Raw genomic sequence first — 27,521 nt, 5'->3', positions numbered from 1 at the left:
TTGAGTCATTGATGTAACTCCCACATTGCTTATTATTTATGGGGCCTCAGTGGAAAAGTGGTCTAAGTTGTTCATCTGAAGTGATCAATAGCATGTCACCACTGAGGTTGCAATTTCGATCCCCCCTCTTTGTAAGGTGCTTTCGACTCTGATCTTAATCGACTAGGATTGCCAGTTTTCTGCTTTCCAGCTTCCTCCCACCTTAAAAAACGGCTGCCATTATATAGCCAAGAGTGAAATACCAATTTTTTTTATCAATATAAACTTTTGATTAATTAACATACTGTTGTGGGGTTGTGAGATGAAATGTCTAATGGACGAGGCAGTAAGCCCATTAAGATACACAAATTATACTGTTCTTTGCAGTTTAGTAAGACTGATGGTCCTATCTTCTCAATGCTAGCTAAAACCTGTCAAGATAAAAGGAAAACACTGAGCAAAGACATACTTTATATAGGAACATTTTAATGTGTGTAATTTTAGCTTTTTTTGCGATTGACAATTTACTGCAAAATTTACCCTATGGGAACCTCTCACTGTTCATTAAAATGTATTATACAAGATCATAAATAATGAAAACATCAAAAATTTAACTGTCCCATTTAAGATTCAAACCATGATCAATTCTAATGCAATATCGTTTGTAATGTTAATTTTGATTGGATAACGTCACCAACTCTCATGGCATCAATTCACAATTGATGCTATGAAAACGTACGCGTAAGCACAGACGACGTATGATCGATTTTAAATGTATGATTTGACGTTGTTTTCTGTCAGTTTCATTAGAATGGAGATAATATTGTATTTTAAGCTCCGACAGCATCAATTTTTGATTTGATGGTCGCAAATACCCGTTTACTGGCACCGCTAACACGTCGCCAGTAGACTTAATTTGCCACCATCAAATCACCAATTGATGTCGTCTGAGCTTAAAATACAATACAGTTATCTCCTAAACCCAATGCGAAAATAATCCGCCAAAATACAGTATTTTACACTTTTAATTTTTCATCTGTGTTTGCAAAAAAAAAAATCATTTATGGCAACATAAGAAAAGAATTATAGCAGTTAGACATTGTCCATCTTATTTATTTTTTTCTGGACTTTCTGACTTTTTCAGTGTCAATCGGCTTTTTAACCTGGAACTCGTCACATGTTTCGATCTTGACAGAAAATAAATAATCAGCTTATTGGAAAAAGGTACAAGCATTTAATAGCTATCAGCAATAAACTTATCAATAAAAAGTGTTAATTTTCCACTTTCCACCAAAGACTTTATGACATAAATGTTAGCAACTACAGGTCAAATGAAAAAAAAAAATGAAGAATGTGTCCATGGGACACAAATGATGCCCACTCTTGCATATAACATTATGACATAACTAGAGAACTGTAAAAGTGACGCCACCCAAATTCGAACTTGATCTACGTTTTATGGTAATAAGCATTGTGTCATCTTCGCTAACCAAGGATTACGATCCAGTCCCCTCCTCTCCACCCATGGCAGATTAAACCAACATTTGTGATTACAATGCTGCGCTATCTACCAGTAGACAAAAGTCACGACCATTCCGACTACATCATTCTTGACCAATGGTAGCACTTGAACACTCTTCAGTAGGGAGTTGTCAAAAACGGTTGTGTCTAGTGTTTACAAATTTTGTGAAGCAGGACCCGAAAATAAACATTGTCATTCCAACATTTGCACGATAAACATACCCAGAAACTTCAATTAGTTGATTAAGAACTTTAAGATTGTCACTAAATATCGTCCTATGTTTTGGTGGTAAAGACTTGTTGCACAATCTGCATGTGGCAAATGTTTATTTACATTTTCAATATTTACACGTGATCATCTTTAAGGCTCTTTTTGATTGGATGCAGCCAGTTGCAACTGCAAACAATGGAAATCATTACATCGTGGATCCGAAATTCTATCTTAATCCGCCAAGAGTGGAGAGGAGGGGACTGGATCGTTATCCTTGGCTAGCGAAGATGGCATTGTGTACAAGTTTGATTACATTTGGTTGAGGCAAACTAATGTTAGAGAACAGAAACTAATTTTGAACATACGGATGGACAGACAAGGGTAACACTAAATGTCCCCTCCAATGCTGCCGGGACATAAAAATGAATAAAAAATATTCTTTTTATATGTAGCATGAGGCTGGAAACTCACATTTATATGTTTTATCAAAAACTGATTAAAATGTAAACTTTTGGAGTAACTTGATATTGGTTTTAAAAGATTATAATTTGGTTATTGTTTAGAATCATACCTGTCTCTGTGTACCAAGGAAATGACATTTCATTAAACCAGAATCCATTATCAACAAAGCGTCTGAAAACAAAACGATACTATTATTGACAAAATAGTGAAATTCTTTCTATTTTAGATTTACTTGTTTTGAAGCAAGCATTTATCTAAGACATTAAAAAAAATCTCTGGTTTAGCACAGTAACATGCTTAATCATAGCTAAAATGGTCAAAGAAAATGATGCAAAATCATGAAATTTATTTCTCTCTTTGTGTTTAACATGCAACAGTTGTTTTAAAAAAAAATCTATGATACCTATGCTTTTTATATCAAAAGGTTATCAAGAGTTGCCTCCCATACACACCAATATTCCCAAATTTTTTTTTGAGTTTTCTTCCTTTTTAAAAAAAACACAGTTCAAGACGTGATCCAAGCTATGTGTAAGCTAATTTTTCATCATAAACAATTTAACAAAAGAAAACCAGGTAAATTAAATCCGTATAACAGACATATAAAACTGCTTATCCCATAAATTTGACTGAAATGATTAAAGAACCTTAGTGAGTGCGCTCACATACCCCATGTCCCCACATTGTCATTGGAGAAATAAAATAAGTGTAAGAAAAAAAATTGAATCATAATTTCCTGTCAATATGCACATCTACATAGTATGTCCTTATTATCTACAAAGTTTCATGAAATTCTGTCGTGTGGTTTCAGAGGAGTTGCAATGACAAACTGTTGCAGAAGTACATTGAAGCAAATAAGTTCAAAGGGGCGTAACTCCTAGAAAAAAAATTGAATCGTAATTTCCTGTCGATATGCACATCTACATAGTATGTCCTTATTATCTACAAAGTTTCATGAAATTCTGTCGTGTGGTTTCAGAGGAGTTGCGATGACAAACTGTTGCAGAAGTACATTGAAGCAAATAAGTTCAAAATGACATAACTCCTAGAAAAAAAATTGAATCGTAATTTCCTGTCTATATGCACATCTACATAGTATGTCCTTATTATCTAAAAAGGTTTCATGAAATTCTGTTGTGTGGTTTCACAGGAGTTGCGATGACAAACTGTTGCAGTATATTGGGCAAATAAGTTCAAAGGGGCGCAACTCCTGGGAAAAAAATTGATTCGTAAATTCCTGTCGATATGCACATCTACATAGTATGTCCTTATTATCTGAAAAGGTTTCATGAAATTCTGTTGTGTGGTTTGAGAGGAGTTGCGATGACAAGAAACAGGACTGACGGACTGACGGACAGACAGACGGACAGGTCAAAAACATTATACCCTTCGTAAAAAATAATTTAAAACAAGGTCATAATGCCACCATATTTCCTTATTTTTATCAAAAAAAATGAAAAATTAATGTTCAACTTACCAAATGCCAGAGATGCAGGATAAAAGTGCTGTTCTGGTGGCAGAGGAGATGTGTTGATAAATTTCCTCAAGCTGTTTGTAAAGATATGTACAGCCTGTCAATAAATATCAAATAAAATAGTTATTTTTAGAAAATAGATTAACAAGAATATGAGTCAAATAGTCCTGCTCACACTATATTTCTATGTTCAGTGAACTCTGAAATTGTGGTAAAAAACCTAAGTTTGGTATATAATTAAAAAAAATTTGTAAGGGTTCCGCAGAACCCAGTGTCTCGCCGACTTCTGCTGTTAATCACAGGCTCAACAAAAATGAGGAAAAAAATTAATAAAAATATTCCTCTCTATACTATCTTTTGATTGTAAGTAGCTTCTGTCCAAGTTTGGTAAAAATACAGGATAGTTTATGAATCTAATAAATGTTTTAAAATAAAAACTTAAACTGCAGACTGTTATGTAATGTTAACTGGAAGAAAAACTAAGTCCATTTACAAGTAAAATACGGAAAAAAATGGAACAAAATTTTAACAAAATTTCCTTTTAGATACTAGCTTTTAATCATAAACAAGCTTCTGTCCAAGTTTGGTACAAATCCAGGATAGTTTAAGAAAGTTGTTAAAATTTTAAAAACTTTAACCACAGAGTGAATGTAATGTTAACTGGCAGAAAAACTAAGTCCATTTATAAGTAAAATACGAAAAAAATGGAATTTTTTTTTTCACAAAATTTACTTCTGGATACTATCTTATGATCCCAAACAAGCTTCTTTCCAAGTTTGGTACAAATCCAGGATAGTTTAAGAAAGTAATTAAAATTTCAAAAACTTTAACCACAGAGTGAATGTAATGTTTCCTGGCAGAAAAACTAAGTCCATTTATAAGTAAAATACGGAAAAAATGGAATTTTTTTTTTACAAAATTTACTTTTAAATATTATCTTATGATCATAAACAAGCTTCTGTCCAAGTTTGGTAGAAATCCAGGGTAGTTTAAGAAAGTTATTAAAATTTCAAAAGCTTTAACCACAGAGTGAATATTTGTGGACGCCGCCGACGGAATGTAGGATCGCTATGTCTCGATTTTTCGACAAAAGTCGAAGGCGCGACAAAAATCACATCACAATGAATATATGTTCTTAGTTTCAAGTTTCTGTTTTATTAATATGAAAATACTGGGGGTCACCAAATTTTTTTCAAGGGGGTTATTGGTTTTGGTTTTATTTATTGTTATTAAGCATAAATATGAGCACATGGAAACAGTCATTTATTTAAACTAGCTTTCAGATAAAACTAAATTCATTGGTCTATTCTTAAGTCTTTGACTATGTGTATGTAATTCATTCAGACAAAAAGGCAAGGAAATAAAATCTCAAAATTTGTCAAGAAAAATGCTCCTTTTTTAAATAAAATTTAAATAGAATCAAGTCTTCAAATTATATCTTTCAATGCTTGCCTTTGATGAATTCATTTAGAATTTATCTTTGCTCGTCGCAATTTAAAACTAGCCATACTATCTGGCACTCATCACAATTTAAAACTAGCCATACTATCTGGCACTTGCAAATTGTGTCTTTTTTCACAATTTTGTGTTGTTGGGATGATGTTTTATTGATATTTAAAATCACTCATGTTACAAAAACTTACCAACAATTCGTCATGTGCTGAGTTGTTAACAGCCTCGTCCAGAGAGTGTATCGACAGATATGAACAAGTGGCCAGGTTGCCTCCAACACCCCTGTAATCAATTAAATTAATCCCAATCAATCATATATATTCTTTCATAATGATACGATATATACTGGGTTGCTATAATGTTAAAAACGGACATAACTCAAAAACAGTAAATGTGACACCATCCAAATTCGAATTTGATCTGAGATTTGTGGTCATAAGCATTGTGTATAAGTTTTATAACATTTGGTTGAGGCAAACATAAGTTAGAGAACAAAAACCAATTTCGGGACGTACAGACGGACAAGGGAAACACTTAATGCCCCCTCCACTGCAGCAGGGGCATTAACTTTTGGTGATTTTACTGTTAACAGCAAGTTTGTGGGTCATTTTAAGGTATAATTAAGTATGAAGGTTTTTTAAATTAGTGCAATTTTTTTAAGGGTACATTATCGTGTCATTTTTCAAAGTGAAATAGAAATTTTTAATTTACTATTTAACAAACATAACGTAAATACTAAGGGATTCTTCAGGTAATAGAAAACAACAATAATTTCTAATATGTCAAGGCACACATTTTCAACGATTTTATATGCAGTTTTGTCACATATGAAGCAGCAAATGCTACCGTTTTTAAAGTGTCTGGTACCCAGTTGGGAATCAAACACACAACATCCAGCACTCTACGTGAGCATGCTTCTATGGGACCACTGATGCTATTCCAACAATAATGAGCATTATTGGGAAATTGCTTGCCTCTAATCTATATTTCAGTTCAATATAAATCATTGAAGTTATCTAAGAAATTATCATTTATTGATATGAAATTGCTTATGTCATCAGCGATAAACTTCAGTTCTTTTTTTACCTTAGATTTACTTGAGTTCTGAAGCTCTTTTCACAAAAAAACTTAAGAGAAAAATTTCTCGTAAGTCATACACATTTCAGTATAAATTACGATCAATTTTATTCGTAAGATTTTTTGTGAAAAGAGTCGCTGTTTTTTATTTTATCAACAATCTTTTTTTTTTCATACTTGCTTTAGACACAAGTGATCCCTTTGTGAAGCAAATTGTTGTTATTATATAATATTGTATTTATTATGTATTTATTATCCCTTAGATGTATTTATTATCTCTTAGATGTATTTATTATCCCTTAGATGTATTTATTATCCCTTAGATGTATTTATTATCTCTTAGATGTATTTATTATCCCTTAGATGTATTTATTATCTCTTAGATGTATTTATTATCCCTTAGATGTATTTATTATCTCTTAGATGTATTTATTATCCCTTAGATGTATTTATTATCCCTTAGATGTATTTATTATCTCTTAGATGTATTTATTATCCCTTAGATGTATTTATTATCTCTTAGATGTATTTATTATCCCTTAGATGTATTTATTATCTCTTAGATGTATTTATTATCCCTTAGATGTATTTATTATCTCTTAGATGTATTTATTATCTCTTAGATGTATTTATTATCCCTTAGATGTATTTATTATCTCTTAGATGTATTTATTATCCCTATCCCTTAGATGTATTTATTATCCCTTAGATGTATTTATTATCTCTTAGATGTATTTATTATCCCTTAGATGTATTTATTATCCCTTAGATGTATTTATTATCTCTTAGATGTATTTATTATCCCTTAGATGTATTTATTATCTCTTAGATGTATTTATTATCCCTTACCGGCCTTAGATGTATTTATTATCCCTTAGATGTATTTATTATCCCTTAGATGTATTTATTATCTCTTAGATGTATTTATTATGCCTTAGATGTATTTATTATTTAGATGTATTTATTATTATTTAGATGTATTTATTATCTCTTAGATGTATTTATTATCTCTTAGATGTATTTATTATCCCTTAGATGTATTTATTATCTCTTAGATGTATTTATTATCCCTTAGATGTATTTATTATCTCTTAGATGTATTTATTATCTCTTAGATGTATTTATTATCTCTTAGATGTATTTATTATCCCTTAGATGTATTTATTATCTCTAAGATGTATTTATTATCCCTTAGATGTATTTATTATCTCTTAGATGTATTTATTATCTCTTAGATGTATTTATTATCTCTTAGATGTATTTATTATCCCTTAGATGTATTTATTATCCCTTAGCCTACCTGAGAGTAGCTGGCATCTGAGCATGATACCATCTGTTCATATCAAACACTGCCATTTGGTAAGTTTTCTGACTGCTTTCTGTGGACTCCCAAACAAAAAGGCAACGACTCAAATCAGGACCATGAACGCCTGAATAAAAAATACTTCTACACAATTTCATATATTACATGTATTATAAGAGGACTTGAAAGTGGGGGTCATTTTTTCATACATGAAGTCACAGCATAAACAACTTCTATTATCATTTAAACAGCATTCACAGCAAGAGTTTTTCATTCTTTTTTGTAAAATGTTTAAAATTCTTGGTTGAATACAACACTGAAAAATTGAAATGTTTTTAATGACTTAAAATTACAAAGGAGTAGGTCCAGTAAGACCCCTTTTTGGCCCCAAAATATAGCAGTTTTACAAAACTGTTAAAATGTAAACTTTTAGCTATTTATTGGAAAGTAGAATACTTCTGCTACATAAATATGGGCTGTTTTTGACAATACATTGCACATATATCGGGTACTAGCATCATTAAGTCATGCTAAATTACTGAAATCTTCAAATTTGAGCATTTTTAGTTAAATTTTCATTTTTGACAAAAACCATCTGAAAAGTGACATATTATAAATGGCATTTTTGATAGATTTTTCATATTTAATCTTCAATTTGAGCTTCGACTAAATCAGTTCAAATCTTTCACATAAACTAATTGAATCAACTGAAGACGACACTTAAGTGTTTCAAAAGTGTCCAAAATCTTTCATTAGATGAACTTAAAATTTGAGGCCAAAATCAGCCCTTACCGGACCTACTCCTTTCTCATGAATCGACCACAATTCTTCGATTTTGAGAAACAAATATAAACTGAAAGTTTGTTGAACAGTAAGAATATAATGGTGAAATATCAATACATTTCACAGAAACCAAATCTTCAAATATAAGTCATTGTGACCAAAGTGTTGAGGGCTGTTCCATTAAAACATACATGTTACACAGGGAAGGCACTTTAAAAATGGGGTAACCACCTACAGAGCAAGGGTCCGGAAACAGTCATATTTGCCAGTCATGTCCTAAGATGAAACTATTTGTCCTAAACGAGTAATTGGGATTTAGGACAAATTTTATTTTTTTACAGAAGTAATTTCGGTCATTTCATTGACTCAATGTTTGAAATCGGATTTCTTAATCGCCATTTTGCACTTGTGATCACTTGTTTTTGTTTATAATCCCTTTCCTGTAATAAAACTGCCACTACAGTAGTTTGATAATCCTGAGGGCCCTCCTAATATCTATAGCAATGCCTCCGGGAAACATTGGCTAATGATCGCTAATCACTTTTTACCTGTGGTTTTAATTCACACCTGACAGTGATCACAAGCTCAGAATAACATCTTTAAAACATTCAAGTTCCCTGACAAGTGTATTCATTATTTATTTACTTTTCATCAAAGACAGTCATCAATTCTGATTAAAAAATTAAATCTAAATTTACGTAGAAAAAAGTATTTTTTCGTGAGTAACACGTGTGCTTTATTTACTATGTAATACGCATGCGTGAAATTGTCTTCAGCAAATTTAATATTTAATCGTAAAATGCAAATTGATTTCATGCTAAATTAAACGAGTGCAACTATTATCTGTTATATTCAAACACTTTTAAAGGTAATAAAATAAAAAAGCCATTAACCATGTTAACAGTGATTTCCTGTCAATTTGATAAACAAAACAAATCCCGGAAATGAATCCGGAATTATTCGTACTTTAAAATATCGCAAACTTGAGATTTGGAAGTGCCTTCCCTGGGTCCCATGTATGTTTTTATGGAACAGCCCTGAACAGTTTGTTGAAATATCATTTGTATTTTTATAAATATCTAAATATGTGATAAAAAATTGAGATAAACCCAAAACTTAACAAAAATAGGACACAGATGAACAGAAAATGTCAGGTCATCTGCTGATTGACAAAAGCTAGATATAAAAGATGAAAAGGTATCTTACTTTCTTCAAAAGATTCCTCCTCATTGAGTTTGGCAGGAGGTTTGTAGTTTGGATCTTCCAAAGTATATCCTGTGATGGCTCTGCTGGAAACTGTTGTATTAGAAGCACCATTGAATAAGTTAGCAGTCATTTCAAGGTCAAATCTCAAACTGACAGAGGTTAATTCCTGAAATATAAAATAGCAAAATTTGACAAAATATAAGACTATCTGAATCTTGTGTTCATCTATTCACTAGCAATAGAAATATGTTTTAATGTGACACTTGTGCTCTATAGTGATTAAGCCAAGATGTTTCTAAAGATCTTCATTAACACTTAAATAATGCCACAGACAAATTGTGTCATCAAGGCTAATATTCACATTTTCTTCTGCAATTAAATGAATGTGATTATACAATATTTTTTTTATCTATGTTAAATACATGGCAAAATTAGCCCCAAAATGTTAGCATTCCTTTTTTTTCTGTTAACTGTTTGTTTTAGAAAGAGCTTCTAGTTTCAAATTATGATATTGTTTTTAATAGTTCTAGCATTTAAAAGACCAATTCCATTTTGGAAAACAAAGGCTACATCTGGAACAAATTTAATTTGTCATAAATAGATGCAACTGGGTGATATATACATCCTTTAACCCCAGTTGCAGCTGATCATGCCTGTAGTTTGATTTCAAGTCATTCCTTGCCATCCATAATTTTCAAAACTGCTCTACCTGAACTGTATTAATAACAGGGAATACTTTTTTCAACAATATGAGTTAAGATTATTTATAACTCATATTATCAAATTGCGGTTAATTATGGAAGATAAAAGAACAAGATACAGTGAAGCGTGTTTTAAGAGACCACTTAAGTAAGAGCAAAAAAGTAGACTCATAAGACAGGTGGTCTTTTAATACAGGTTCAATCTATATGAAATGCACTGCAGAGGGACCTAGTTAATTATCTTATAACACAGGTTTTTGTTATATAATACAGGAAGTCTCTTATGCAGGTTTGACTGTACATGAAGTGGAAAACAGTTTGTTGATTTTTCAGATCAGTGTACATATTCAACTCTTTATAATTTCGGCAATAAAAGGAGGAGGACAAGGTCATTATTTGGCACACTGAAATAGGAAATTCAAAAGTCTGTTATCCTTCAGATGTTAACAAGACATTCCCTTTTCAGATATAACTATTTTTACCTTTGAATTTTGGTTAACTTATCTTCATTAGAGCTTCAAACTGGTTATTTTACAGAAAAGCGTCAAAATCTGCCAAAATATCCTTATTTATAGACCTCTACATATATATTTAAATATGAGCCAAGGCATTTCCCAAAAAGATAGTTTGCTTAAAGATGTCTTACCAGAGCTCCAGATAAGCTGCATATTTGCGTGATCACGCAATAAAAATAATGGAAAACCCAATTCATGCAAAGGAAAACCCAATAATTTGTCAAAACCATGAGTTCTTAATGCTTTTAGTCGCTATTGTTCTAAAAATAAGAGTGTTGAAAGGGTACCTGTTGAAATTTTCCGTTGCTTAAAGGTACATGTGGTGATGAAAACATTTCGATCTTCTCTGTCTTTATCCAATTATAGTTAGTCATGTCGTCATAATTCTTCTCGTATTGCTCGTGATTTAACATTACACTTAGCAATGATTTAAAACGAAAGTAGATTTCCGGTAAAAATATTGAATAGAAGCATGTTTTTAGCTTCTTTTTGAGAGTTGAGGAATTTTGATGAAAACAAGACTCAGCTAGTGTTATTGCAATGGCGCGTCCAGGGCGTGTTTGCGTGCCTTAACGAGAACAGGGTTAGAACTCATCAGAACTAAATCAGTTGGAACATGAACGGCCAAATCACTTATATGAAGTCAGCATTGGAAATCAAAAGTTCTAATAAAGGACAAGTAAACCCAGATTTATGTAAATAAAATTAAACAAAAACATTGTTTATTTTTAGTTCAAGAGTAGATCTTTATATAATATATATTTCATTTTAGTTGATGAGTGAACACACATATTAGTTTTGATGTAAATGTAGCTTGCCACTTTCTTTGTTTTTGGTCTATTGTTCTGTATGCCTAAGATGCATGTAGTTGTCTTATTGGCAAGTGCAGTACAACATTGACATTTATTTATTTGATGTTGCAGGCTTATTTGTAAATTGAATGTGGTCTCAGTCATTAAACCACCCTATAAACCTGGGCAAGGTTTTGATGTATATATATCTTAAATCTGGGAGCTACTTATTTTTTTTTAAAGTAGGTCTGGAAAACAGGTGATAGGGACTGGCAACACTATCTTTCATCACTTAATGTTCACAAATATTACATAAAAATCTGAAAACTATTAGCCACACCTATCCCAAATAAACTGAATGGTGATCATATGTGCTCTAGAAAGGTAATTAGGTACTGTCCTATTAGTGCCACCAGTAAATATAAGTTATGGAAAATACAAAACTTTGTGTTGAAACCGGACACAAATTAAATGTACAATTGCTCATCAGTGTATAAACCAAATAAAACAGCTATCACATATAAAAGAAACATATTTTATTAATAAGATGGATGAACATCTCTGTTTGATAGAATGTGATTATGACATGCCTAAATTCAATATCGTGTTGATGAGAAAACCCAATATGTTAAGGAGCTTGGTGGTGAAAAACCCAATTTGATATTTGCTTGAAGGGGTGAATTGGAATTAATAATGCAATTGAAAAACTATTTCACTCAATTAAATAAAAAATGGTGGGTAAAAACACCAATTTGTGAATTCTTATCTGGAGCTCTGGTCTTACACAAAGATGTTTATGTGGGTAAAATATCTTTTTGGGCAAGTCTCATATTTACATTGGCCGAGAACTCGATTATATCATCCTATTTATTTATCAATAAAATAAAAATTATTTTGAAAGAACTTAAGAATTTTACAGTTTTGCAATTTTAAGAACAAACAATGGCTCATATCATACATCCTCCTTTCATGGAATTTTAGGGGCCATATTGAACCTTTGTGTTCCCCCTCTTTTAAATTCCATTTAAATTACCCTGTGTGGACTATATATTTACCTCATAAAAAGCACCATAGTTACTATACCAAGTCTTCTTGTTGTAAGCCAGCTGATACAGAGCTGCAGATGATATCATCTCTTCTCTGAAAATAAAATTCACAAATTAGTCTATTTAAAAAATAACAAGAATCCATCAAATGTCATGTTAAGCATACCCCCAAAGGTAATTCAAAGTAATGGAAAATAGGAAGAAGGTGTCTAACAGATCAGAAAAACACTCACACTTTACAACTGATCACCTTTAAACTGTCGACCAAATATGAAGTCATTCTGTTCAGTTGTCAGAGAGAAATGTGTGGCGAAATTATTTCTTTTCATTCATCATATCAAATAAAGAGCTGTGCCATGAGCGCATGATATGCCCGTCGCTTTTACAATGAATAAAGTTCCATTGCTCCTCAATGTCATATCAGAAATTTATAAAAACTAAAGGGAGGTTATTTTAATAGATATAAAACAATTGTAATAGATATAAAACAGTCACCAAAGTTTCATGAAAACTGCTCAAAGCACTTTTGAGTTATTGTCCAAAAACTGGAAAATCCCCCTTTTTTATGAATAAAATCCTACAACTCGGAAAATAAAATAAAAAATTTACAAAAATCAAAAGGGAGCTTATGTTAATAGATATAAACAAGTCACCAAAGTTCACGAAAACTGCTAAAAGCATTTTTGAGTTATTGTCAGAAAACTGGAAAATCCCCCTTTTTTAATGAATGAAACCCCACAACTTGGAAACGTAAAATCTAAATTTTATAAAAATCAAAAGGGAGCTCACTTCAATTGATATAAACAATTCACCAAAGTTTCATGCAAATTGGTTAAAGCGTTTTTGAGTTATTGTCCGACATGTTGACGACGGACAGACAACGGTATACCATAATACGTCCCGTAAACGGGCGTATAAAAATTCAAAGTATTGGCAAACACTTAGTAGGTATCCAATAAATCCATAAGTGATAATACTATACACCCATCACTGTCAAGCAGCTGACCAAATATAAAATCATTTTGATAAGTAATCCATGAGAAAAGTGCAAAGGAAATGTGTTTAGGACAACCAGACAGACAAATAAGGTGAATTTATAATAGCCCCCTCTCCTAGATTGGGGTTATACTATTTTATGGTGATAACAATTATTGTATGTAAGAAGGTTTCAAATGTTTAGTTGATCTGTCAAACAAATGTTTCAATGTTGCTGGAATGTTGTCTTATTGATATAAATCCCACAACTCCTTTTCTAAATATTACAAAATAACTTTTACAGAATAGACATATAGATTAGACCGTTGGTTTTTCCGTTTGAATGGTTTTACACTAGTAATTTTTTTGGGGCCCTTTATAGCTTGCTGTTCGGTGTGAGCCAAGGCTCCGTGTTGAAGGCTGTACCTTGACCTATAATGGTTTACTTTTATAAATTGTAACTTGGATGGAGAGTTGTCTCATTGGCACTCATACCACATCTTCCTATATCTATATAGAGGTCTACATACTCATCAACAATGGACATGTGCTCATACAAGATGGTAAGGTTTATTAATTGTCCAGCTTCTACAATAAGTGTGAAAATTTCAAAATCAAACAGAAGTTCTTTTAAAACTGATTTTGAGTTTAAGATCAAATTAATCTTTCCAAGGAATAATAATGAACAAAAGAGAAAAGGGGATTTACTTCAATGAGACAGAAGTTTTTAGGATCATTTTCTGGTTCCTGGTAAGCCACATGAAGGACAAATCCACTGTCTACTTCAATGAGACAGCATCCCAGCAACACACAAGAACATAAAGCCTTTACTTACTCTTCAGAATCACAACCTCTGATGATCCAGATAACAGAAGTTTTTAGGATCATTTTCTGGTTCCTTGTAAGCCACAAGAAGGACAGATCTACTGTCTACTTCAATGAGACAGCATCCAAGCAACACACAAGAACATAAAGCCTTTACTTACTCTTCAGAATCACAACCTCTGATGATCCACAGATAACAGAAGTTTTTAGGATCATTTTCTGGTTCCTGGTAAGCCACATTGAGGACAGATCCACTGTCTTCTTCAACTCTTGAACTGTATCTGAAAAGATCAAATTTAAACTTTTGTTTATAAACCATTGTAATTTGAATATCATCATATCTAAATTTTGAAGATCCATTTAATTGGAATCACTAAATAGGATGGATGGCTATTTTGATGGACAATCTGTCAATTTATTCCTAGACAGGACCATGCTGATTTGATATGAATACTGTAAATTAATGGGTGCATTTATTATTACGAATCCCTGACCCTGGCAAAAATGCCAAAATCTTATTAATGTGACTGCAAATTTTTTTTAAAAGAAAATGTCTTCTGAAATTATGAGTTTTTATTATTGCGACCTGATACTGTCTAATTTTTTCGCATTATTAAAAACATCGCAAAATTTCCTGAATTTACAGTAGATAATTTTTACCAAGTTTTAATTTTTGCACATTGAAGGAAAACCCTGTTTGATTTGTTTTATTTTCATGTTTTTTTATCACTGATTCTGATTTTGATTTTAGGTGCAAACCTGCATAAGAATTAGACAGTGGTGAAAACATGACAAACAAAAACCCACTCAAGTTAACATTATTTCAAATTCAAAATGTATAATGGTGCAGAGATATAATATTCATTTCCTTTTTCTATTCTGGTATTTCAAGATATAATTTGGATGAAATGCTCTTAATAGTTAAGAGGAACTACTCCATAATTTCCTATCATTCTAACCAAACATTATCTAGAGATGTCTCGAATTACCAGCACACAGAAACTCAAGACCTACCATTTGTTTCTCAGAATGAGGATAACTTAGGATGGTTAGGTTGGCAGGATTTTTTTGGCCTTGGTTTGAAATTCTTCTATAAAGTTGCCTGATTCCTACAAAAACTGGCTCTTAAATATCAAATTGAAGTTGGGTCGGTTCCATAAAATCATACATGGGACTCAAGGAAAGCACTTTCAGATCTCCACTATGTGATGTGATTCACCCAAGTTAAGTGAAATTCGTAATTTGCCTAAACAGGTGGTTACCCTATTATAAAAGTGCCTTCCATGGATACCACATACGTTTTAAATGGAACAATGGAGTGAATATTTTAGATATTTTATCTTTATCCTGTCCTGTTTACTGTATGACACTTGCTGTATACTTAACCAATACATTGAGTAAGATTTTTCACATTCAAGCTCATAAGGTAACAAATCTGATGGCATCTGTATACAAGATATGAATTATCAAACCTACTTGTGAGGTTTCATTTTCACGTTTTTCTTGTCTCAGAGTCTTAACTTCCTTAGAGATCAAATTTACTTAAGGAATAATTTCCTACTTAATATAAATCTGGATATTAGCAAAAATAAATCCTTCACGAAAAGTTTCCATTTTACAATAGAAACAAGCCACCAACCCTGCACTGCTCATTTTATAAGCCTTCAATCCCTCTCCACAAAAAAACTTAAAACAGCTTGTTCAACACTGGTACTTGCTGTTGCCCACACAACTTACTCTAAAACAGGTACATTTAGCCTCCATAACTGGTAGCTTCCAAAACTAAACCCTACAACCAGGGTCCCTATCTGTGGTATATACTTTAAACATGTTACTACAACATCACCTGTAATATATATAAAACAAATATTCATTGTCTGTGAAAATGATACTCATTTTTTTATTTAATATCTTGAAATTATTAAATAATATTTGGTAAGGTTACTGTTTTTACTATTATTATCCTATGATAGACCAAAATATCAGATATTTTCATTTTTAACCTACTGTGGATTCATTATTATTCGTGGGATACCAATTTCTGTGGATTATGTAGATACAGGCGAACCCCGATTTCAAATATTCAACGTATTACAAATTGCTATTGTATTATGTGCAGAATTTGGCGAAAGCATAAAATCAAATATCCACGAAAAATGCAAGTTTTACTGAATCCACGAAAATTAGTACCCACGAAAATAAATGATTCCACAGTAACTAATAAACAACTTTCCATTTTAATACCGTATATCGGCTTTTTTTCACGATTTGATGACAAAATGGGCAAGTTAAATTTTCGCTGAATTTGAAAATACAAGTGAAAAAATCACTGAATTGTAATGTTAACGATGTAAACAACATAAATTTTATTGACTGACAGATAATCGATTACAAATAAATACGTGTACTATAAACTAAGATACACATATTCGGAGATCTTTCAATAATCGTTTAAATCAAGTTCATAGTGGCATGGTGAAAATGAAGGTTTTGATCAAGTTTATGCTGGTATAACAGAGCATTTTGAAAGCACATTCGTGCAAATATCCGTTAAAATGTGATTTATTTTAATTTAATTTTTACACTAAATGCAGAATGTTCGGGTTATGACAACAATCAGTAGACGTCGTTAATTAACATTTTTGAACATGTCACTGACTGCTGTATTGTCAAAAGGTATGACATGTATGATAAGCCAATTTAATAATTATAAAAACAGATATCTTAATTAATTATACATACTCTTGTGATCTACAGATCAACACAAAAGACTGATTTTGTATATAATGTAATTTTACCTTTAGGGTGAAATGAGTTTCGATATCAATTGTATGTAAACTCGATAATTATAAGTTTTATCTATGAAACATTTAAACAGCTGTAAATCTTGAAATAGGCAGGGAAATTTACATGGGGTCAAACTTTCCTGTTTCTGTAGGTGCCAAAAGCGAAAAATTAAACACACGCGAAAAAACCCCGATATACGGTACTTGTTCATCTCAACTTCCTGCTGGTGAAAAACTTTCTCATTTGAAAAAAATATATAGATAGTTTTTAAACATTTTGATTTTGTTGTTGAGATATGTCTCTCTTGTATGTAATTTGATAGTAAAATGCAACTGTTGAAATTAACATTGTAAAACCAGAGCCTTGAAAATTGGTATTTGCTGCCCCTCTGCTAAGAACACAGCATTTGGGAGTCAGAGCAAAGACTAATTGTTTTAGAATAATGTGTCAGGATAGTGACATGTCTTCCTGCAGACTGTTACCCTGTGAACTAGCACATTAAACAAATGCCAGTCTAATACAAAGCATGTTCACATTCATATCACGTAGGATCTTGTCATTCCAATATGCAAGTAATATCTGCCGATGGACTTTAAACAGCAATCCATCAAAATCTGAGAATGTTTGCTCGAATTCTTTCATACATGGGAAGATTGTTTGTCATTATGCATCTATCTGTCCATCATACTGCATTAAACTCACTTGGATTAAACGATTTCAGTTCTGTGCCATCACATCTTCTATATTTAAATAAATTGCCATGGGATTCTTCTGAAATGGAATTAAATAGGACTGTCTTAAATTCATTTGTCATAACAGACGAAACCATTCAAATGTTAACCAAATTTCTTGAACAGGATTTTAAATTAGAATTGATTCAAACAGTTGTCAGTACTTCAAAAATGTACATGAAGTCTTGAAGGCACTTGTTCAGAAACCCCATCACCTGTATAATATGTTTTCCACATACTTAAGGATGTTCGCTGCTCTGTTTCAAAATAACAAGATTTTTAAGACTGTTCTAAAATGATAGTATATAAATAAAGGAACTAAAAAAGCAGAAAAAAATAAACTGCTTCGCTAAGCACAGCTGGATACGCCCGCAGAGGTCCAACCCTGAACAGTTGGGGCAAAAATGGACACAATATTCAAGCTTGATACATGTCTGAATTTGGATTGTAATTAAATATTTGACATATTATAGGTTTCTGAATAAATGTAGTCAAAGAACTTGAAATTGGTTATATGAATTGAATTTATATTCAACTAAAGATTTCTTGCTGTTGTGCAATACACTGTGCTGTTGCGCAATACTAAGTAAATCTGTTGTCAGACTATAAACAAATAAAGTTCAATTAATTCTCAATGTCATATTAGAAATTTTTGAAAATCAGAAGGGAGCTTACATCAATAGATATAAACAATTCCCCAAAGTTTCATGAGAATTGCTGACAGCATTTTTGAGTTATTGTCCGAAAACTGGAAAATCCCCCCTTTTTTAATTAATAAAACCCCATAACTCAGAAATGTGAAATGTAAAATTTATAAAATTCTAAAGGGAGCTTACATCAATAGATATAAACAATTCACCAAAGTTTCATAAGAACTGCTGAAAGCATTTTTGATTTTTTTGCGAAAAACTGGAAAATCCCCCTTTTTTTATGAATAAAACCCTGTAACTCGGATACATAAAATCTACAATTTATAAAAATCAAAAGGGAGCTCATGTCAATAGATATAAACAATTCACCACCATTTCTTGCAAGTTGGTGAAAGCATTCTTGAGTTATTATCCGTAAACTCGAAAATCCCCCTTTTTTTTAATGAATAAAACCCCATAACTCAGAAACGTAAAATCTAAAATTTATAAAAAACGAAAGGGAGCTCACGTCAATAGATATAAATAATTCACCAAAGTTTTATGCAAATTGGTTAAAGCCTTTTTGAGTTAATGTCCGACATGTTGATGACAGACAGACGGACAACGGTATACCATAATACGTCCCGTAAACGAGCGTATAATGAAGGGTCCATGTGCTTGTTTTCAAGATAAAAGCCATTTAAAATTTGGCGGGAAATGATTCTCTCTAGATTTTTGCATACTTTTAACATTGGCCGCTTTTTTGTTTCAAAAAATAATAAAAAAATAACAAGGATTTTATAAGATTTGAAAATATGGCTTTTTAAACTATATATAATAAAATTATGAAAAGAAGAGTAGGGGTTAGTGGGCAAAATTTTTTAATGGCAATACACAGACTACACGAAATACGTCGGACCGTCGGACAAATCCGGTGAATAATGGATCGGTCTGGTAAAATTTTGTTGAATTCCGGTCCTACTGTCCGGTGTTATATTTTTCGTGGATTTTTTTAAAAACCCTACATACTTCCCAATTTTGGGGGCAAAATTCCCAAACGATTTCAAAATTCATTCTCATCTTTATTATTCATGACAGCGATGTTTATTTTGTTCAACCGCTAGCATTATGCCGAAAATCGCATACAAGTAATGTGTAAATCCGAGTAAAAACATATATCCTGACTGACAAAAACAACAATGGCTGCCATCAACCGGAAATATAAACAATACCGGATCAGATTCCGGGAACGGATAAGGACAATTTCCGGGTTTGCCGATCAAATACAATAGAAACATAAAAAAAATCCAAGCAGGTTCACAAAATACAGCTATGAAATATAAACACTAGAATTGAAAACCAAAAGATATATGAAAATGAAAGAAGATACAGGAAATATTTTATACAGAAACTCAAAATTTTTAGTTCACAAATAATTTTCATGTCAAAATCCAATAAAATGTGACATTACTTTTCTTTATCACTAAAATGCATTCAAGCAATTGTGCACAACTTTCATCAAAATACATGTATACACTCTTTGTCACATGATTTTGTTTTTGTGCATTTTGGAGAGGAGTAGGGCACAATAAGTCATAAGATTGTTGTATTTTGTCGGATAATATACAATTAGATGTAAAAAATATTGGTCAGGTAAAATTTCATTCGGTCTGGTAAAACTAGGTTGTTTACCAGACCGAATGTCCTGTAAAAATAAAATTCATTTGTGTAGTCTGCAATACATGGATAAAACCAGAGGATTCAGGATATCTGGCAGAAATTCAAAAACAAGAGGAGCAAACATCCTTAAAGTTTAACCTCCACAGAAAAATCCATATTTGCCTTCAAGCATCCTCTGAAAACTATTTTAAGAACATCTTTGAGTTCTGCCTGAACAAAATGTTCAATCCCTTGCCGATATAAAACTTTTGAGTACTATTATTATATTCAGACTCAGAAATCAACCAATCAAAATACTGGATTTGGTGTTTCCAGCACAAATTTGGTAGTCCAAATATGCAAAAATAAGTTGGTTTTCGGTACACTGTTTGTTCTTTTAAGAAAGTTGTTAAGTTTACAGTTTTCCAGTCCAGATAGGTTCGGTTTGAACCTTCAGCATTGTACTTATATATTTTCGTATTTTCCTCCCTTTAAGGATGTACTTGGGTAAGGTTTAGAAATTTTTGTCAGATGTTCGGACTCCTTGGTTTTTTTCCTACGATACAGGGTAAAATATTTTGCCCCATAACACCCATTTTTCTTTTCATATAAGACTTCAAAAGCTCATAAAAAGTCATTTACCAAAATTTAAGCAGATTCTAGATTTCTTTTCTTTCGATTTGAGACCCAAATAATACCAATGCAAATATAAGGTAAAAGTCTGAGTCAGCCTTTTTCCGCCATATTTTAATAAAATGCTCCGCTGGGCGCAGCTTGATACGACCGCAGAGGTCGAACCCTGAACAGTTGGGGCAAGTATGGACACAACATTCAAGCTTGATACAGCACTGAATTTGGATTGTGATTAAATATTTGACACAGCATATAGGTTTCTAACACAGAATGAATGTGGTCCAAGAACTTAAAATTTTTTAATTTACCTATTCAAACCATATCATTATTATTTGCTTTTATATAAAAATCAGAAATAACCAATTTAAAATGGAAAATTTTAAAGAATAAAAAAGGAAAAAAAAATCCCTCCCCAAAATTTTTTGAACCCCCTTATGATTCATCACCCATAACTCAATCCCAGCCTTCCCTTTGTGGTATGGTACCTTGCAGTACAATTTCAGAGAGATCCATACACTTGAACACAAATTATTGTCTGGAAACTAGAAAAATGCTTGTTTTTAGGCCCCTTTTTGGCCCCAAATTCCTAAACGCTTAGGGCAATTACCCCCAAACTCAAACCCAGCTTTCCCTTTGTGATAAGGAACCTTGTAGTACAATTTCATAAAGATCCATACACTTACACACAAGTTATTGTCCTGAAACTATAAACATGCTTGTTTTTTGCCCCTAATTCCTAAAATTTTGAGGCAATTACCCCCAAAATCAATCCCAGCCATCCCTTTGTGGTATGGTACCTTGCAGTACAATTTCAGAGAGATCCATACACTAGAACACAACTTATTGTCTGGAAACTAGAAAAATGCTTATTTTTGGCCCCTTTTAGACCCTTATTCCTAAACGTTTTGGGCAATTACCCCCAAACTCAATTCCAGCTTTCCCTTTGTGATAAGGAACCTTGTAGTACAATTTCATAAAGATCCATACACTTACACACAAGTTATTGTCCTGAAACTAGAAAAATGCTTGTTTTTTGCCCCTAATTCCTAAAATTTGAGGCAATTACCCCCAAAATCTATCCCAGCCTTCCCTTTGTGGTATGGTACCTTGCAGTACAATTTCAGAGAGATCCATACACTTGAACACAACTTATTGTCTGGAAACTAGAAAAATGCTTATTTTTGGCCCCTTTTAGTCCCCTTATTCCTAAACGTTTTGAGCAATTACCCTTAAACTCAATTCCAGCTTTCCCTTTGAGATATGGAACTTTGTAGTACAATTTCAGAAAGATCCTTACACTTCCACACAAGTTATTGTCATGAAATTAGAAAAATGCTTGTTTTTTGCCCCTTTTTTTGCCCCTAATTCCTAAACGTTTTGGGCAACTACCCCAAAAAACAATCCCAGCATTCCCTTTGTGATATGGAACCTTGTGGTACAATGTCAGAGAGATCCATACACTAACACGCTAGTTATGCCTGGAAGTTACAAAAATGCTTATTTTTGGCCCCTAATTCCTTAACTGTTGGTACCATAACCCCCAAAATCAATCCCCACCTTCCTTTTGTGGTATTGAACCTTATGGTAAAATTTCATAGAGATCCATTCACTTAAACTAAAGTTAGAGTGCGAAAACCAATGTGTCTTCGGACGACGATGACGCCAACGTCATACCAATATACGACCGCAAAATGTTTTTGCGGTCATATAAAAATTAAATATCTCGAAAAGGAGCTCCATAACCTATCAATATGTTTAGCTTATTTTGTTCCTTTACTAATGCTTTTCTGACTTATACAATAGTATCAATTGTAAATTCTTTTAATTTCACCTAAGTACATCCTTAAGTTACATATTCCTTATGTTTAGGACATCCTGTCCTCTTTAATATAGTTTTAGCGCGTCTTTATTTATACATATTTATTCATGATTTTAACTTTCACATTATATGTACCAGTTTTTCCGTGACATATAATCATTGTAAACTTTAAAGTGTTTCAATGCAGTAGGGATCAAAAGTAATTGTTCTCAATTTTACCATCTAATACAAGACAAAGGTGATTTCTTTTAGCAATAGCTTGTCTACGCCGATCTGCCGTGTCTCTGGATCTCGGAGTGATGTACTGTAACTTGGATGGCATTACCTCATCTGAATGAATATTTTCATCCATACACATATCTGAAAAAAGATTTGATGTAATGTCTACAAAAATATCCACAGCTATATACTAAAGATAGAACAATTCAATGAAATAAACATTTTAGTAGACTATGCAACAATAAGTAAAAACAAAGTTAACTTCAAAAAAATATATTCAGACTTTAAAATTGAATCTTGACTGTCCTATTATATATACAATATATGTACATTGTCGGAAAATATAAAATTTATTTGTACGAGCTTTAGAAACAGGATGAAAAGGGAGATTTGCTGAGCTTTTATCCTGTTTCTTAGCGAGTACAAATACATTTTATATTTCCGATAATGTCCATATATTATTTTTATCCTGCATTTCACAACCAGTACTTGAGTGTTAGTTTTTAAAATCCAAATCATTGCCTCTGATTATTCAAAGAAATCGACTTGGTTGAAACACGGACCGCGAAGTGGACCCCAAAATGAACTGTTACCCAGAAAGAAATATCCATATTACTGCTTGCTCAACATGGAAGCGGGTAACAGGAGTCTTTATTTGTACATGTTCAAATAAAGCAAAAATTTATTTTTGTACCTGTTATTTGTACAATAGTTGGCTGATTGCAGGATAAAAGAAATTTACTTTCATTTTACCCAGCTGCCATGAATAAAACAAAAAAATTATCATTTCCTATATTTGACACGGCTATCCTTTTAATATAGTAAACATTCATCAAATTAAAATAGATGTGCCTTTTGACCCGCCAAACAATCAATTCTGGAACAGTCCTTACATATATCTGATCTCACAACCTCACTAGAAAAATACATACATACAATTTCTATGATTAAAACATATACTTAAACAAAAATGTGTATTCCTATGACACCATGCTCAACTCATACTATCACATTTCCATGTTGAGTGGACCATGAAATCTAACTTGGCCTATATATTTGTAAAAGGTTACATCAAAATAAACATGAGTACTTAGTTTCAAGTTTGTATAACGACTTAATGGTACACTACCTTTAACCAAAAGATTACCCTGATCAGTGAACCATGAATATTTTGACTAAAACCCTAATATTAAATGTATTTTTTAAAAAGTTCACATCAAAATGAACATGTGTACAAAGTTTCAAGTTGATGAAACCACAACTTTATGGTAAACTACCAAAACTTTAACCTGATCAGTGAGCCACGAAATCAAGTTCAAAACCCTAATTAAGATTAAAAGACCCCATCATTTTGAGCATTTGAGTACTAAGTTTAAAGTTGATGTGACTAATAATTCATGGCAAACAACCTTAAGCCAAATCTTGAACCTGTTTAGGGACGGAGGAACAGAAAACATAATGCCTTTTAATATTGTAGGTAAGGCATTTAAAACTTTATTAGCTGTTGTTTGCTTTTTGTCCAATGGCAAATATATCATGTGTATTCAGGAACAGAACAGTGAATCTGTGAGCTACTGGTCTAATGATACCCCTGCCCCGCTAAAAGTATAAGGTAAACAGGAAGTTGTTGAGTGATGAATCTGAAAACGCATCACACAGTATAGCTGACTCATATAAAACCTGAAACCAAATTTCAGAAATCCTTGTAATGCAGTTCCTGAGAAAGATGCGACAAAAAATACTCATGGGACGGACTGACCGATGGACTGACAGATGGACAGACAGAGGTAAAACAGTATTTTTTTGAAAGCGGGGGTATCATCAACAATAAATCCAATAAAAATAGCACAACCTAAGACTTACCTATTAAATATACAATACCGGATATGGTTCCCACAGCAATTATTCCATCAAATAATCTCAGCTGGTCATTTAGAGCCCACATTGGAATAAAATCTCCTCCTACATTAGTGACAACCTCAACACTATTTATCTGAAAAACAGTAACATGCATGAATACCTATAGTTGTTAACTTCTTTGTCATTTGGTCTCTGGTCGAGAGTTGTCTCATTGGCAATCATACCACATCTCCTTATTTTATATATTTCAAATAAAAAAAGAACAAATAATTCAAATGAATTTAAAGGGGCATTAGCTACGAGATATAAAAAAATTAAAATATGATTTGTTTTTGTTCAATCATTACTGAAAGTGAAATAGTGAAATAATAATTCGCTTTTACAAGCCAGTTTGGTTCAAATTTGTAAAAATAAGCTATTAAAGAAATATCGTTGATTAATTATTCACTTGCAAGTGAATAATTCGACCTCATTGAATCCGTATTCATGTGACCTCCAATTTAACCCATTAGCTAAAGATGGGTTACGCATGAACTAGGTGTGTTCAGCTATTAAAAGGAAAACAATGTCAACATTGAAAGTGAAACAAGGGTAAACCATTTGTTTGACTGATTCGATCCACAAAAACTCATTCTTATACACTAAGGTAAAAACATGATTAACATATTTTTTTAACCTATTATATGAAATCAAACAGACCTAGAAAAATCCAACTGCACATTGTCGCAATCTATCTATTTATATCTATATTAATGTTTATATAGGGTTATATGACCATCAGCAGTCTTTGGAGGTCACTTTGATGGTTAATTAGATGGCGTTTAGACTAAAATCAAACAAAATTCTGATACATATTATCGAGTCCATGCATCGCAAATTGTTTATTTTAGACTTTTTATAATTTGGATATACATTTTAGTATGTTATAAATCAAATATGAGAATTTGAGTCAAATCTGTGAACATGAATTTGACAGCTAATGCCCCTTTAATGACCTATCCTACCTATTTCAGAGTTATTCATGGGTAACACACTTTGTCCAACTTACTTTGTGAGGTATTTCAATGACCTTGCTTAACCTTGAGCTCTGCAAGTCTAGTACACATAACATGCTTGTCTGTTGGGCATTGCATACTCCCACCAAAAGTTTGGGACTGTTGCCATAGCAATATTCTTTGACACATGTGATGTAGCTGTGTGTGTCTTTGATAGTGACACCAAATGCCCATGCTGCTAAACGTCTCCTAGAGGTTGAATCTAGTACCTCTATCACTGGACCTCTGACTAACCACAAGAACTTTCCATCTATTAAATAAATAACAAGCATTGTACCTATTGATTTCTGAAAGAAGAAAACCTACTGCAATTCACAGTTTCTGAATCTAAAGAACAATGGATAATTTTGTTGTTCATAACCCCAAAAAGAAAATAAGGTAATATCATTGCTATTTCTATTGTTTAGGACTTTTTTGACTGATCACACTGTTTTGTTGTATGCTTTTGAAAATATTACCCACATGGCCAGAATGCTTGGATTCTGAAACAGTGAATTGCAAGACTTGGTGATTATTTACTAGATCAGATGGTCAGGTTGTATAATATTTGTTAAAAAATTCTCTTGAAAACACAGTCCAATGGTTTTCACTTGTAAAGAAGTTTAGGGTGATAAATTTTTTCGAATAAACATGACAAAAGATTAGATAATTATTGACTTTTTCCAAATGTTGTATGTAATTTCTGGTCAGTTTTGACTACATGTATATCTGTATTTCTTTTTTTGGTTTGGTTTTGACTATATACATGTACAATAACTATGTTCTAGATTAACTATAGAATTTTGACTATGGTGTGAGATTTGGAGTATTTATCCTTCCCAGTTGTATGAGATGTCACCAGTATTTACCACATATACAATAAACAGAAAACAAATGCTCATTAGATATAGATTACTTTCACATTCTTGCATTTTTCCTAACTTTTCTTATGTGACAATTATGTTATTGCGTCACAGTAAGAGTGACTTGTTCAAAGATGTCATTTACACCAATTGATCTCAGGTCAACCAGCAGCATTCTTAAATTGTTTGTTATAAATTAGGCCATTAGTTTTCTCTTTTGAATTGTTTCACATTTTTCATGTCGGGCATTTTGTAGCAGGGATCTCCATGACCTGTTTTATGATGGCGCACCGCCATCATTAAAATATGTTCCGCCATTGTTAAATTATCTTCCACCATTGTCAAAATTTGTTTTTGTTTCTCTAGCCGCCACCATTTTTGTTAGCAATTATAATCAATTTCATGTAATTGCATAACCCTTATAGTATTATAATCCAAAGGGACTTTCTGATTACAGTTTTAAAGTCCTGAGGGATATCCGGCTTAAATCGCTAATCACTTGTACAGGTAGATCAACACACCTGACAGGAGAACACTTGATCAAGATGGATGATTGATTGCATTATTTAATTACGTTTCAGTAAATGCTAATGATTGATTGATTGATTGTTGGTTGCTTAACGTCCAGTGGTAAATGCTAATGAAAATTAAGATTAAAAATTAAATTTTAAATCCAGTTACGAAGAAAAAAGTTTAACAAGTCAAGCACATGCTTTTACATTGACTTACGCAATCGCCATCCCCCATTTTAAACGAGTACAAAACAAGACATAAAACAGGATATAATTTCATGCAAAACAACACGAGTACAGCAATTATCGATAATATTGAATTCCTTTACAAGTTTAAAAGTAAATACATGAAAATTACCTGCAACATGATAATCTGAAGAAATTTTGTATTGTTATTCCGAATTCATTTCGAGGTTTACAATCAAAGTAATACATCCGGTTTACATTCAGAATATAA

The 27,521-nt window shown here is 32.3% G+C and overlaps 1 protein-coding gene across 2 annotated transcripts in view; it reads right to left on the bottom strand.

Moving 5' to 3' along the window:
• LOC127736368 (protein ELYS-like) overlaps window positions 1–27,521 on the bottom strand; it is a 104,963-nt gene that overhangs the window by 62,585 nt on the left and 14,857 nt on the right. For both annotated transcript variants that reach the window (XM_052246876.1, XM_052246877.1), the window contains exons 3-15: window positions 25,704–25,960; window positions 24,659–24,788; window positions 22,796–22,936; window positions 17,808–17,876; window positions 16,056–16,164; window positions 14,480–14,599; window positions 12,528–12,612; window positions 9,466–9,631; window positions 7,474–7,603; window positions 5,288–5,378; window positions 3,648–3,741; window positions 2,283–2,344; window positions 285–410 (exon numbers count right to left, since the gene is read on the bottom strand). In XM_052246876.1, coding sequence (XP_052102836.1) covers window positions 285–410; window positions 2,283–2,344; window positions 3,648–3,741; window positions 5,288–5,378; window positions 7,474–7,603; window positions 9,466–9,631; window positions 12,528–12,612; window positions 14,480–14,599; window positions 16,056–16,164; window positions 17,808–17,876; window positions 22,796–22,936; window positions 24,659–24,788; window positions 25,704–25,960 — 1,580 coding nt within the window. The remainder of the gene's footprint in view (window positions 1–284; window positions 411–2,282; window positions 2,345–3,647; window positions 3,742–5,287; window positions 5,379–7,473; window positions 7,604–9,465; window positions 9,632–12,527; window positions 12,613–14,479; window positions 14,600–16,055; window positions 16,165–17,807; window positions 17,877–22,795; window positions 22,937–24,658; window positions 24,789–25,703; window positions 25,961–27,521) is intronic.

This window comes from Mytilus californianus, unplaced genomic scaffold, assembly GCF_021869535.1.
Source record: "Mytilus californianus isolate M0D057914Y unplaced genomic scaffold, xbMytCali1.0.p SCAF_30, whole genome shotgun sequence".
NCBI lineage: Eukaryota > Metazoa > Mollusca > Bivalvia > Mytilida > Mytilidae > Mytilus > Mytilus californianus.
Note: the sequence above shows the minus strand (reverse complement) of the source record. Positions and strands in the feature narration are given on the sequence as shown.